The 14,504-nt window shown below is 47.4% G+C and overlaps 2 protein-coding genes across 2 annotated transcripts in view; both read left to right on the top strand.

Annotated features, from left to right (window-relative positions):
* Window positions 1-568: 568 nt before the first annotated feature.
* DHODH (dihydroorotate dehydrogenase (quinone)) lies at window positions 569-9,438 on the top strand. The gene is made up of 9 exons (XM_066582730.1): window positions 569-677; window positions 3,391-3,603; window positions 3,997-4,196; window positions 5,837-5,919; window positions 6,144-6,331; window positions 6,715-6,828; window positions 7,821-7,974; window positions 8,060-8,219; window positions 9,066-9,438. The coding sequence occupies exons 1-9, from the start codon at window positions 672-674 to the stop codon at window positions 9,148-9,150; spliced, it is 1,203 nt and encodes a 400-aa protein (XP_066438827.1). The 5' UTR covers window positions 569-671; the 3' UTR covers window positions 9,151-9,438.
* A 4,185-nt stretch (window positions 9,439-13,623) lies between these two features.
* Window positions 13,624-14,504, top strand: part of DHX38 (DEAH-box helicase 38) — a 42,543-nt gene continuing 41,662 nt past the window's right edge. The window contains exon 1 of the mRNA XM_066582503.1: window positions 13,624-13,713. The gene's annotated coding sequence lies outside the window, so the exon portion shown is untranslated. The remainder of the gene's footprint in view (window positions 13,714-14,504) is intronic.

Below are 14,504 nucleotides of genomic sequence, written 5' to 3'. Positions count from 1 at the left end.
TGCCGCAACAGATTCACTGTCCTGTGTGGATGAGATTTCTGATCTCATCCACATGGCTGGCTAAATAAGGGATTAGCAGCTGCAGGCGGATTTGCCACGCTGAAATTCCATACGGAATCCGCCATGTAAACCCAGCCTTAGGAGCCCCCGTGTCTGCGTCTCCCCTTAGCAGCCTGGGTAGTAGTAGTAAAAAAAAAAAAGGTGCCTATAATACTGGCATGGAGGAGTGCGGGCAGCAAACATATATATACTACAACACTTCCGTTTGATTCACAACCTGATTGGTTGTTTGGGTTGGCTGATTCACAGTGATTGGTTGTTTGGGTTGGCTGCTTCACAGTGATTGGTTGTTTGGGTTGGCTGATTCACAGTGATTGGTTGTACTGGCATGGAGGAGGAGGAGTGCGGCCAGAAGTGCTGATGAAGATGTTAACATGAGTGCTGGCAGGAGGAGTATACTGGCCGCTCCTCCTCCACTCGCTGTGATCCACGATGCCGCGTTAGCAATGTATCGTCAGAGCTGACAGGCATCACTTGCCTGAGAGCTCGGCGGCGGGACAGCGCATGCTCCTTCTGGGAAGACGTCGGTCATGTGATCAAATGATCATGTGACCTGCGTCGTTTAGAGCGCGTGCGCCGAGGGGAGAAGATACAAGGAGAAGAAAAGTCCGATGCTGGTGAGCGGAGCAACTGCTAGACATGTGATAATGTGCATATTAATCTCTCTGCTTTGCAGGTATACTGGAGGGAAAAAAAACACTTTTTGCGGAGGAGCAACCACTTTTAGGACGTGGAACAAATAGTATTTTTCAATAGTACTTTGTAATGTACCGAAACGCTGCAAAGTGGAGTAAAATAGGAAAAAAAATCTAAATTCCGCCATCTTTGGAGGCGTGTTCCTATGGCGCACACACTGGATCAGTACAATTACTACCAGACCAAAGTTTTTAATTTGTTTTTTATTTCTTTTTTTAGCTGTACTACTTGTAAACTATAAATCTCTGTATATTTCTGCCGGACGTCCTGGAGATTCTATTGGTACCATTTTTAGAGTACATATGATTTAAAAAAAAATCACTTTTTCATACATTTTTTTTCTTGGAGACGGGATGACCAAAAAAGGGCAATTCTGGCGTTTTTTCTCTGACGACATTCGCCGTGTGGGGTAAATCATGAGTCGCTTTGGTAAATTGGACTTTTCTACGCTGCGCTTTTCTTTGTCTGCAAAGAGATATATTTCGCTTCTGGAGGCAAAAAAAAAATCTTTCACCCGATTAACCCCTTAATGACATGGCCTATTTTGGGATTAAGGGCGCAGCGATTTTTGGCGTATTTTTATCTCCGTTTTTCAAAAGCCATAACTTTTTTTATTTTTCCGTCAACGCGGCCGTATAAGGGCTTGTTTTTTGCATGGCGAACTGTAGTTTTTATTGGTGCCGTTTTGGGGTACATACAGCTTTTTTGATCACTTTTATTGCGTTTTTTGGGAGCTAAAAATGCTACAAATTAGCATTTTGCCTCTGTTTTTTTATCGTGTGTTTTTTTTTTTTTTTGTTTTTTTTTTTAATACGCTTTTTTCCGTGCAGGATAAAAAGTGTGTACTACTTACTGTATGTGTCCTTACGGACAGGGCAGTACCAAATATGTGGGGTTTTACTTGTTTTTTATGGTTAATATGAGAAAAAGCACAAAAAAATTTTTTTTGCACTTTTAAAACTTTTTTTTTGTACATTGTTTTTATCTTTTTTACACCATGTGTGTCCCTGTGGGGGACTTGCACCAATGATCGCTATGATAAGGCATTGCAGGACTTTTCTCCTGCAATGCCTTATGGCTTGTTACAGCGATCATAGGCACAGGCAATACAGGACACCAGTATCTGGCGTTCTGTTGCTATGGCAACAAGTTGGGCTCTCTGCAATTATATCACGAGAGTCCGATGACATCGCAGAGGGGGCACGCTCCCTCTGTGAACCCTTCCCATGCCGCGATCTACATGGGTCGTGGCAGGGAAGGGGTTAACAGCGGGGGGCGCCGCTCCGATGCACCCCACTGTTGCATCGGGAGGCCGGCTATCAGTGACAGCTAACCCCCGCTGCCGGATAGCGTGGGATCTCTTCTGATCTCACGCTATCCACAGGATGTGATTGTATGTGCTATTGCGGGTTGTACCCTGCTGCCAAGACGTAAACTTACGCCTTGGAGCGGGAAGGGGTTAAAGGCTCCTGCATACTGGCGAGGGCGATATCTGACTGTGATTTACGGCCTGATATTGCCCTCACAGTCCTTCTGAAAACCCCTGGATGCCAGGCGTTTTCACAAGGAAACCACCTTGCACCCCTGCGGGGATTCCCTCCATCCCCGCCACGGCAGGAGATCGTAATGTTCTCCCATTGTTTTCAATGAAGGCAGTGCTGCTGCAGTCGGCCCCATCGAGAACATGTGGAAACCCCTGGATGTGCCAGCATCGCATACCTGCGGGCCTGAAGGAATCCCCTGCTGCAGCTGTCACAGCCACAGCAAGGGATCACAATCTTCTGCCATTGATTTCAATGGGGCTGGCGCTCCTGAAAACAGTGGGGAATATCGCAAAAAGAAAAAAAGATGCTGCGATCTTTTTTTATTTTTTTTCCACCACACAGCATTGCAGGAATGAAAACATCACAAATGAGAATGAAACCATTGAAAATCATTGGTTTCATAATCACGCGTCTTCACTCACTCTCGCATCGCAAGAAAACCGTGTGACTTTTCTCGCCGGTGTGCAGGAGCACTAAAAGTGCGCAGCAGGTTTGGCAGAAGGCAGCACTGCGTCTGATGTCATTTCTGCCATGCACGTCTATGGGCGAATGCATGTGTGTGCGCATGTCTAATGTCACATGCTCTTGTGAGTGGTATGGCGCGCTTTATGGCGCTTACAGTTGATGGTAGGTTCCCCTTAAACCATGGGTGTTCGGGTTTCTTGGCTGTAATACGGATGGTAAACTGCAGATGCTTATCTCTGTCTAAAAGAGGCCTTGAAGCCCACAGTGGATGGCATCATGGCAGCTGCTGCATAGCAGAATCGCGGTCCATAGGATACAATAGTAGTATGCAATTAATGCGACGTGTAGCAGCGCTGTCAAGTGAACGAGCGGCGCTGATTTTTATGCCGGCTGAAACGGAACAACGAACAAAAACCTCACGATTCTTGATCGCCGTCCGTTTGTTGGCTCGCTCTTAAACTGAACATGCACTTTTGCGCGGTTTAATGATTTTCTGACCGTTTGCTCAGACTTCCTGCAGCTTCAGTCATCCAGCATTAGCCTCCATGTGCGAGCCGTAGAGTTGGTACAACTTTGCCACAAAGTTTCCAGTGAACTAATGATTTCTTTTCTTTCTCCTTTTCAGCGCCGGTTGAAGGAAGCCCTCATCATCCTGGGGAGCGGCGGTCTCCTGTTCTCCTCCTACCTCACCGTAAAAGGGGATGAATATTTCTATGCAGAATGTTTAATGCCAACGTTGCAGAAAGTGGTGCCACCGGAACTGGCGCACACGATGTCTATAAAGTGTGTAGCTTCTGGACTTGTCCCACGATGCCGGCAGTATACATCACAACATCTGGTATGAATACATCTCACTATACAAGTGGCAGACAATTGGAGCAGGCAGAACTGCAGTATAAAGCATAGCGGAGGGATGGAGTTACAGCCACTTATAATAGTTATACCCCATAGAGCAGAGCCAGCACTGAAGAGGTGATTAGAATTCCCCAGTGGGGGTGACTTGCAACAGAACCTTCAATGGGAATCTTGTACCCCTCCCCACATGAGGGGGTATGCATGTGTACTGAAGGGAAGGAACCGATCATCAGGACTTGCCCCAACAGACTAAGACACCATGTTGTTTTCCGTATTTTGCAAGTAGTCTGTGAAGACTTAGCATGGTTACTTCAATCAACTTTGTAGAAGTCACGATAACTCCTCCTTCTACTAATCAAAGCTTTCTTACTCCTAGGAGACAACAGTACTAGGTCACAAGTTTCGCAACCCAGTGGGCCTGGCTGCTGGCTTTGATAAGCATGCAGAGGCTATAGATGGGCTCTTCAAAATGGGCTTTGGTTTTGTAGAAATTGGAAGCGTTACCCCAAACCCTCAGGATGGAAACCCGAAGCCCAGAGTGTTTCGCCTTCCTCAAGACAAAGCCATTATTAATAGGTGAGAGGAATTTTTAAAAATTCTGGCTATCTGCAGCCACCACTAGGAGGAGCTAACTACACATGGGTATACACAGCAAGGATTGAACTCGCTGGGAGCTAAGGCCGGCTGCACACAAACAGATTTTAGTTGTGGAATCCATAGTCGTTGTCCGCACGGAGGATCCGCGGCAAATGCCGTTCAAAGCCTGCTTTGTAAATTTGCTTTTTCCTTTTCGCTTGCGAATTCCGAGAGTGGAGGAAGAATCGCAGCATGCTCTATTTTGGTGCAGACGGCTTTCATTGAAGTTAATGAAAGCCGTCCGAACCGCAGCCCATCCGCAATGTTGCGTATAGGTTAAAGGTACCCACATCTTCACATAGTGACGGTGTGGGTAAAAAAAAAAAATCAGTACTGCGCATGACTGACGGCGAGCATCCGCGGTCATCCACAGTACAGAAGAAACAGGTAAGCGGGGTTGCCGGCCAGGGTCAGAGCCGGAACCCGCATGCGGAATCTGTCTCTGCCGTGTGCAGGCGGCCTTGGGCTACACTGAGACTTGTTGCAAATGTACGGATTGATTTTAAGTATTGAGTGACGGCTGGAGTTCACAGATTGCGCACAACTCAATCTATTCCTTCGGGCTGCAACTGTTGCTCAATAGTTATAATCTACCGGTAGTGCCACAAAAGTCTCAGTGTACCCTTATCCTTCATCAGTGTATAGCTGGCTAATCCTAGTAGGGCCTGCATATGTCCCCTTAAGGCCGCCTGAGAATTCTCGCAGCGGTACCTGACCCGCGCCCCAGCAGGGACCAGTGCGTACTCAGCTGCTTCCGCAGCTCCGGCTGTTTGATATGCCGGCTGCCAGGCAGCCGGCGCATGCGCAGACCGGAGCCGGCGGCTGGGCAGTGAGATATAGAGCGAGAAATAGAGCATACCGCAATTTGTTTTCTGTGCGTGATTTTGCGCAGACAAATCGCGGCCGTCTGCCTAGAATTGCATTTGCTAACGCAATCCCATGGCAGCTTCCACTGGTGGAAATTCTGCAGGAAATCCCTCCGCGGAATTTCCGCCTGTGTGCAGGATGCCTAAAGGGTGCTATTAAACTAGCAGAGAGAGAGAGAGAGAGAAGCCCGGGGGAACCCCCTTCATCTCCACGGGGTTTCCCTTCACTGGAGAGAGAGAGATGAAGGAGGTTCTCCTGGGGCTTCCCCTCATCTCTCCAGTGAAGGGAAGCCCTGCATACATGAAGGGTATTTCACCGGGGACTCCCTTCATCTTTCTCTTTCTAGTGCAGGGAAGCCCCATAGAGATGAAGGTGCTTTTCCCGGGGACTCCCTTCATCTCTCTCTCCAGCAGCACATCTTTTCGTTCAGTCGTGGCCTTGTGGACCGCTGAAAACACGCGTCTGACGCTTGCAACTTCAGCGCACAAAATTGTCTCTTTGGGTGCTAGCTGCGTTTGTTTGTTTTGTTTTTTTTCTTCACGCAGATAACTCCTGCGTGTTTTTGACTCCCATGTGACACCAAAGTGTCATGGAAAGCAGGGAAAGCAGTTCTGTACCTGTACTCTCTGTGATAGGCATATGACTGCTCCAGAATAAAGACACACAAAAAGTTTGTGATAAAACAAAAATGATTTCATTTTCACTTTCCCCAGATACGGGTTTAACAGTCACGGTATAGAAGTGGTTCGCCAACGGCTGCTGCAGAGGGCAGAGAAGCAGAAGACGCTTACAGCCGGTGAGGAGGTCTTGCCGCATAGTTGATCTTTGTGTATTGCCAACATTATGTACAACATCCTACAGTCCAATGCTAGATGAAATCCTTTTTGTTTAATACGGATATTGAGTAACTTCTTCTTCTGTCACCTCCTAGAGAGTTCAGCATTTTAGTCGGCTGTTAATGCTAATGGTAAAAAAGTTGAAAATGGTGAAAGAATCTATTCTCTGGCCTTTCTTTCCTAGCGGGAATGCCACTGGGTGTAAACTTGGGAAAGAACAAGACGTCGGAGGATGCAGCCGCAGATTACACAAGGGGAGTCCGTGAGCTCGGACCCCTGGCTGACTACCTAGTTATCAATGTGTCTAGCCCAAATACCCCGGGCTTGAGGGACCTTCAAGGCAGACAGCAACTGTACCATCTGCTGGCTAAGGTATGAAATAGCAATCCAAAAGGGATTTCCAGGCAGCGCTTGCTGTCAGAGCTGGGATACACCAGAGTCGGAGCAGAAGACCCTGTGTAGTGCAATTACAAGTGCCGGCCACTACACAGGGATTGGCGCTGCCTGGAAAACCCCTTTAACAATTTAAATTCTCAGTGAGTTTGGCTTATTTATACCTTCCACTACCTCCTACAATGTATATCTGCATATAGTGAATACTCCTAGTACTAATATTCTGCTAGGAATGCTCTCTTGTTCAGTTGTAAGGATGGTGACTAATATGGCTTTCAATGCAGCTTGTTTTTATCATGACCCCCAAAAAAGCTGCCCTATAAGAACATAGAGATAAGGCGTCTTTGAATTTTTCTCTACAGGTAGTGAATGCTCGGAACTCGCTGCCCCATGAACACAGGCCTGCAATACTTGTGAAGATAGCGCCTGATCTGTGTCTACGAGATAAAGAGGACATTGCAAGTGTAGTGACACAGGTGCTGTATAAATAAATGTACTTGAGTAAGTAATATGTATGAGCCACAAGCATGATGATAAGGGGGTGATGATAAGTCCTTGGCTTTGACCACCAAAAATTGACTGTATTATTGTATCTTGACGCCACCGGAAGTAGTGGTGGAGTCAAGATACTTGTTGTTTTACAGGGGGTTCCCGCCCCCTGTTCGTGATTGGCTCTTCTCCAAGCAGCGCTTAAGAAGAAGAAGCTGAACGTTCTCCGTCTGTCTTCCCCCATCCTCAGCCGTGGCGTCAGACTCCTTGCAGCGCTCCAGAAGCAGAGGAGTCTCTGGCTGTCTTCCCTGTCCTCTGCCTCACAGGTCCTCCCAGCAGCGCTGAAAAAGCAGTACGGTCTCTGGCTGTCTTCCCCGTTCTTGGCTGTGGCCTCCCAGCAGCAGCCCGACAGCAGCGCTCAAGAAGCAGAGGGCTCTCCGGCTGTCTCCCCCCTCCTCGGGCTCACAGGTGCATTCGGCGGTGGTGAGGTGAGAGCCGGGGGGGTCGGGAGGTGTGAGTGCAGCAGTGCCACATGCAAGCACTGGCCGTGCAGGACCAGTGAGCGGCAGGGGGGCCAAGTGTCAGGAGCGGTGCAGAGCGGCGGGGGGGGGGCCGCACTGTAATCGGGCAAGCAGTTTGGTAGCAGCACCGGTGGGAAGTGTATGTTCCGCGGCAGCAGGAATCCGAGGCCAGGCAAAATGAAATCCAGGACCTACATGAAGGTAGCCAATCGGAAAGTAGGGGTGTGACAGGGGCGTTACTGCAGCCAAGCCCTAGCTTCCGGTGGCGTCAAGATACAATAATACCAAAATTGACATAGAACAATGAAATTTATTTTATCTATCTATTCTAAGACCACAAAGCCAAGGATTTATCATACATATACAGTACCACCCTTTTGAATCTGCAGAAGTAACTAGCAATTTGTCAGAATTTAGCATTGTATTATTAATTCCATTTCTGTTTCCCCTCTCTACAGCTTGGCATTGATGGTCTGATAGTCACCAACACCACAATTAGTCGTCCTTCAACGCTAAAGGACCCGTCTAGCATAGAGACAGGTGGATTGAGTGGAGCTCCACTTCAAGAGATGTCTACAGAGACTATTAGAGAAATGTATGCTTTGACCTCAGGTGAGATCTATGTAGGGATTAGTAAGCATGGTGATGTAGGGGTCACTACTGTCCCGGCTTAGAAGTTATTGTCTGTTTTGCTCAGGAAAAGTTCCAATCATTGGTGTTGGGGGTGTTGGCTGTGGTTTGGACGCTCTTCAGAAGATCCGTGCCGGTGCCTGTCTCGTTCAGCTATACACAGCACTTACTTATGAAGGACCCCCTGTTATAGGAAAAGTGGCTCGGGAACTGGAGAAGTTACTTATGTAAGTAATGAAGACTTCTTAAGGGCACTTTCACATAGGATGGAATATTCCTCAAGATGCTATGGAACATTCTGCGGAAGAATCCACACCAAAATCTGCATGTCTATTGTGCGGATTTTGATGTGCAAATGAAAATGGCAGAATTTTGCTGGCATTTATGGGTCATACTCCACATTTAGACTTGTGGATTTGACAGCGGAACACTCCATCCCATGGGAAGGCACCCTTCATTTTTCATTTTGGATTTGGCGCAATATGAGAAATTTGCTTGCAGAGGTCTCCATACATTTTAAAACCCCAAATTCTTGCTCCCACATCTTATAAACTTGTTGCAGGAGTTGTGTTGGCCGTCCTCCGAGGTCCACAGAGCAGCAGCACAAATCTCTTCTCCTGTATTGACTCCGGGTTTGTGGTTCTTACCTAGGCCTCCTGCACACGGGCGGAAATTTTGCGGCGGGATTTCCGCAGACAGCCGCGATTTGGCTGCGTGAAAACTCGCACGGTAAACAAATCGCGGCATGTCCTATTTTTGTGAGAGGCTCGGACAGAAACGTCACGGTTGACTCGCCGGCTCTGCTCTGCTGCGCATGTGCGCTGGCTGGGCGGCAGCCAGCACATAGCAGAGCAGAGGAGACGGCGGAGCAGGTGAGCCGTGGTGGTCACTGCAAAGGCACAGCTCGCATCCCACTGTGAGAATTTTCGCAGTGGGATCCGACCTGGCCGTCTGCAGGAGGCCCTACACAGATACATTGCAACAAACTTGAATTACATAAATAACTACATAAACAAGAACTAGGCTGGGATTAATTGGTTCTGGGATCTGATGTGTTCTGTCCTTTTCTACAGTGAACAAGGATTTTCCAGTGTCTCTGAAGCAGTGGGTGCCGATCATAGGACTAAAAATCAGAACACGGTTGCAAAAAAATCCTAATAAAAATCAACTGTTCCGATAACGTAAGAAGGTTGAGGATACCGGTGGAGGAGACTACGGTGCTGCAGGGATGTCCTACAAGATGTTTGGAACCAAGGTGCTTTACCATGCGACTATCTATAATGGAAATGTCTATTAAACCTTGCAGCAATGGCTGACTGGTATCAGCAAACATGAATGACTGATCCTTTACCTGGGGAGTAGGACACAAGACGTCTTGGAATGTGACTCTATGGACTGTGATACAAAGTCTGAATTTGATTACTTGAATAAAATCAATTTTTCAAATCTGCTTGTTTAATAAATATTAATCTGCACCCGACACTGACATGTATCCCATTAGTGCATACTTGGCAAATCTTTCAGAATGAATGGGATATTCGTGGAAAAACACAAGACACACGGAGAAGGAGGCAGATCTCACTGGTATCTGGTAGCCTGTTGTAAATTAACACAACACTCCCCAATTCTGCATTCCGCTTTGCCCCCAGGCACTGCCAAGGATGATGCCCTGCCATAAATTAGATTTTTTTAGTACATCGTAATTGTCTAATGTTCTTGATTTCGGCCAGCATCCATGGTGTTCTTTAAAACAACCACTGAAGTCAGCAAAATATGTCAAATATGTTTGAATATAAAAAGTGGCCTAGGGCAGCGCTGGGAACATTGGCGATGCTACAAATGCCGCCTGTCTTTACGCGTACAAATTCATACACGTCGCGTCAACTTGTAGCACTATCTTCTATATCTGACACACACTCGAGCTTCTATTCATCCGACTGGGTTTGTCTATCGCGCGGAAAGACACATGGATTTATCGCCACAACCTTGTCTCCCGGCTGGCCTCTGGAATAGCTCGCACGAAAGTTAAGTACTAAATCTGCCATGTGGGAATACACACTTAGGTCGGCTTTACACAGGCGTATTTGCACACGCAATATGCAAAGAATAGAACTAATTGATTTCAATTGGTTCATTTCCATATTTTGCTAGCGCATATTGGTCATGCGCCAAAAGATTAAATAAAACGTGCTCTATTTTTCAATGTATTTGTGCACCAAAGATCCCCATAGAAGTCAATATGGGTGCAGAAAGATGCGCAATATGTAAGGACATGCGTGAAACGCTGCGTAATTCCGCTGGAAAAAAAACATCTAGAACTAAGTAGACATTTCAATCAGGCACGCACAGAAATAAACAGGCCTTGCGGGGGCAAAAAGGCCCATAAAATACGCCCATGTGCACACAATAAAAAGCATTGTTCAATCCGCAAATACGCATACGCCCGGGTGAAGCCGGCCTTAACCCTTTCCAGTCCACTGTCTGACGTCTAAAGACATTCTGATTGAAGGCTGTACAGCTCCAATGTCGGAAGATGTCCGGCAGGGTATTCTTACTGTAGATTACTGGCCGCTCTGTTGTCGGGGCCTCTCCAACATGTCCCATACCACAGTACTGGCTCTAGCCAGCAGCTGGCGCCATTGTATAATGGCAGAAAGAGAGAGACCCCCCCCCCCTAGGAAACCCTGAATCCAAAATTGGATTGCAAAGGGTTAAGCTACTTTATACATGGAGCAACTATTGTTCAGACAGTTGCTCAGAAAGGTCGACGATTTGTACAAATTGCAGATGTTTGATAGTTTTTACCCAGAGCACCAAGGCTGGGTTCACACGGGGCGGAATTTCCGTATGGAAATTCCGCCAACAATCTTAACCCTGAGCCTAAGCACCAAAGTGGTTGAGACTTGCAAAAATTCCTATCCATACACTGCGGACAAGCTGCGGCATGTCAGCTGTATCACCGTTTCAGCTGCGGCCATCTCTCCTCTCTATGTGGAAAGATAGCTGCAGCGGAATACGGGTAGTGAAGCCGCTTCAAAACCCGCGGCGAATGGCGCAGGTTTTTGAAGCTGCCTTTCAGCCGTGGAAATCTCACAGAATTTCCGTGCGGTCTTGCTGTGGTCATTCCGCGAGATTTCTGTAGGATTTCTGCCCCGTGTGACCGAAGGCTTACTGTTTGCCGGGATGTTGTTCGTTTGTGGGGTGGAGGGTGGAACTTCATGCAAATTAATTCATAAGTTGTTCAAGTGTGAAAGGATGTGACTTTACACCAGATTACTTTTGATCAACTGGTGACTATTTTTATGTGAGATGAAACACAATGACTAGTGGGTTAATAATCCCTCGTCACGCCGTTGGTGGCCATGTTTATACAGAACTGCCGTTTGCATTCACTCTTTCGAGCAAGTATTCACTAAATAGTCGTCTCGTGCAAAGCGGCCACACACGGGCATAAGCACATATATGCTTGCTATCGCAAGGTGTGTATGCGATATGCAGCCGCACGATCGGGGGCTATTGTGCCTGTTTCAGCGCATTTTACTGTACTTTATTGCACTGCCAAGACCGCTGACAGCGCGTTCCAGGCAGTGCCATGTTTGGCTGCGTTCACACAAGAGCAGAGATCTTACGGAATGTCCGCAGTGGGACCACACGGGCATTCCGCGATATTTCGGCTGCGGAAATCTCTCCCAATAGAAAGAAAAAAATCTACAGCGGAAACAACGATACAATTGACATGTCGCAGATTTGAATTCGGCGCCGCATGTCTGTTTTCATGGGCCTTGTCTGCAGCAGACGGTTGGCAGCGTTTGAATGAGAATTTTGCAAATCTCATTCACTTTGCTACTTGGTCTCACAATTAAGAATGCACGCGGAATTTCCGTACAGAAATGCCGCCCCATGTGAACCAAGCCTTTGAGTAGGCGCGTCCCTTGACCTAGTTGGATCAGGCATTTTTGTTTAAGCCTGCGAAATGCTCAGTTCACATGTGAAGGAACCCATTGAAGTGAATGGGTTCTATATGCTGCGCATTGCGGGCGCAAATACCCTTAGTGAGGTTGCCCTTAGTAAGTGCCTAAGGTAAGCACATGCCTGGGGCTATTATGAGGACCTCTTTGGCTAGAGGTACTTATAGGGCATTTGTGGCTAGGAGCCAGGGCACATGGCAGTAGTAGGATCTGTAATGTGGCACCTATACAAATCTAGGAGTTTATATAGAACCATATGTAGCTCTGTATCAGCTTGTTGTATTATACGTAATTATGCTCTCTTATGGCTTCTAGTGGAAAGCATGGTGTTTCTATACATCACATGGCGCACCTACAGCACTGTATTTTCAAACCGCAGGTGCTCCGTGTCCCACTACATATTGCTTCATACATGCAGCTTTGCTTTGTACATGAGGCCACTGGCGTAACTATAGGGGATGCAGTTGCACCCGGGCCCAGGAGCCTTAGGGAGCCCATAAGGCCTCTCCTCTCCATATAGGGAGCCAGCACTATGAATAAAGCATTATAGTTGAGGGCCCTGTTACAGGTTTTGCATTGAGGCCCAGGAGCTTCAAGTTGCGCCTCTGTGTTAAAGGGTTAAAAGAAGTTGCGGGGGGCCCAAGATAAACTTTTGCACCCGAACCCATGAGCCTTTCGCTACGCCCCTGCATGAGACTTTACTTCTGGAAACTTTGGAACTTCTAAACAAAGCCGGACGTATTTGCATGATTCACGTACTTCATGTTTTTCGGACAGATGTGGCGCTGTTCCTGGAAAGAACCATCACATTTTTAATCCTGGGCAAACACTGGCTGAGATATTACTGCAACCTAAAAATCACGTAGGATGGCAAGCCAGCAACAGGGAATGAAAAAGAATCCAGACTGTCATCATATACATTTTTTTTTCTATAGGATTTTGGGGTTGACTTAGGGCCCCTTCGGATGAGCGTATGTGTTTTTGCGTGTGCCTAAGAGCAACGCACTCGCGCTGTAAACTAGGCGCTTTTGTGCATGTATCGGCACATTTTACTGTATTTTGCGCATCCCGTTGTGCATTGCGTGAGCATTTACGTACCCCCTATGGGGCCCTTTGGCGCATATGAAATACAGTATGTGCTATTTTTATTTTCCACATGCAAAATATGGATAATGAGAACGAACCTTTTGAGATTATTTTTCCTATACAATTTTTGCGTGCACAAATACGCCTGTCTGAAAAAGCCCTTAAAATTTTTTGAAAAACCCTCCTTATGACACAAAACGCCTACCGCTCACGAAGGCAAACCCTTCTGTGTTGCATTGCGCATATCTTTCATGGATGGGTAGATTGTGGAGAAGGAGTAATTTCCCATTTTAATATTATATATAGGGGGCCTAATTTGGCAACTGTTTTAGAGTGAAAACTGTACACCCATAATAAAATGTCTCCCAATGTACTGGTAGTGCAAAAGCTAAATGGCTTCTTGTATTGTCTACAACCAGAAATATATTTGCTATTTATTTTTTATTCATTTTTTCTCACAAACGAAACCTCCACCCATACAGCAAAGGGTGTTTCAATATGGCCGCGCAAGGCCCGTTTAGATCAGCCTACACGTTCTGGGAGTACCAAGATGGCGGCTACTTCCGCTCAAGCCGGAAGTGAGTAGTGCTGCTTAGGTACGGGTCAATAAAGTATGTTGAAAGAAGCGACAGGAATTGTGGGATGATGGCGGCGCCCACGGTCTGAGGTAATATAAGTGGAAGTGACTGACTGGCTGTGGTTTAGGTATGTGAGGCCGGAGCTGCCCGGCTGTTGTATCTATGAGGGGACGGTCCAGGGCGGCGCTGTAGGGGGTGATGTGGCGCCGCCTGTGGGGAGGCTGGGAGGCGCCCGGTAATGTCCTGTATGCCGCCGCCCTGTCCTCCGGTGTGACGGACGCTCCGGTGTACTTGTGTGGGGCGGTGACTCTATGGTGACAGGTGTAGGGCTGATGCGGCTCCCTGGTTGCTAGAGGCAACCGCAGACCATCTCCATAGCCTCCCTTGTACATCCTAGCTGTCTGTATATTGCTGGGGCTCGTCTATGAGGCGACTGCTGCCGTGTCGCCATCGCCGCTGACGGTTGTCGGTCATGTGACTTCTTCCATTTTTTAACATTTTTTTTTGTTTAATAAAGTCACTTTTAACCCTTCCGTGACGTTTCCGCGGCGGCGGTCGTCGCGCTGCTTATGACACAGAAAGCTGGCGAGTCGGTCCGCGCTCACACGAGCGTATTCGATAAGCGTATACATTGATCTTTCGCTGTTTTGCTCACACTTGCGTGTAATATGTGCGTTAACCCCCCCCCCCCCCTCAAAACCCCGTATTTTCTTTTTTACTGCGACTTTCGCGCGAAAGCTGTATTGTTCTCCATAGGTGCGTCTGTAACCGCTGTACGTACGTAATTACTGCGCATCTGCGGCGGTTTATGCAACGTTGCTAAGAGACCGTGCAGGACGGCGTGCGTGAGATGTGCGGTCTATGCAAGCAAAAAAACGTG

Source organism: Eleutherodactylus coqui, chromosome 11, assembly GCF_035609145.1.
Source record: "Eleutherodactylus coqui strain aEleCoq1 chromosome 11, aEleCoq1.hap1, whole genome shotgun sequence".
NCBI classification, from domain to species: Eukaryota; Metazoa; Chordata; class Amphibia; order Anura; family Eleutherodactylidae; genus Eleutherodactylus; species Eleutherodactylus coqui.
The sequence above is the reverse complement of the archived record's forward strand: the minus strand, read 5'-3'. Positions and strand labels throughout refer to the sequence as shown.

Bases quoted from the DNA above. Each gene is read 5' to 3' on its own strand.
- DHODH (XM_066582730.1), top strand. The intron at 6,332-6,714 runs GTATGAAATAGC...TTTTCTCTACAG, and splicing joins TGTACCATCTGCTGGCTAAG to GTAGTGAATGCTCGGAACTC. The intron at 6,829-7,820 runs GTGCTGTATAAA...CCCTCTCTACAG, and splicing joins TTGCAAGTGTAGTGACACAG to CTTGGCATTGATGGTCTGAT.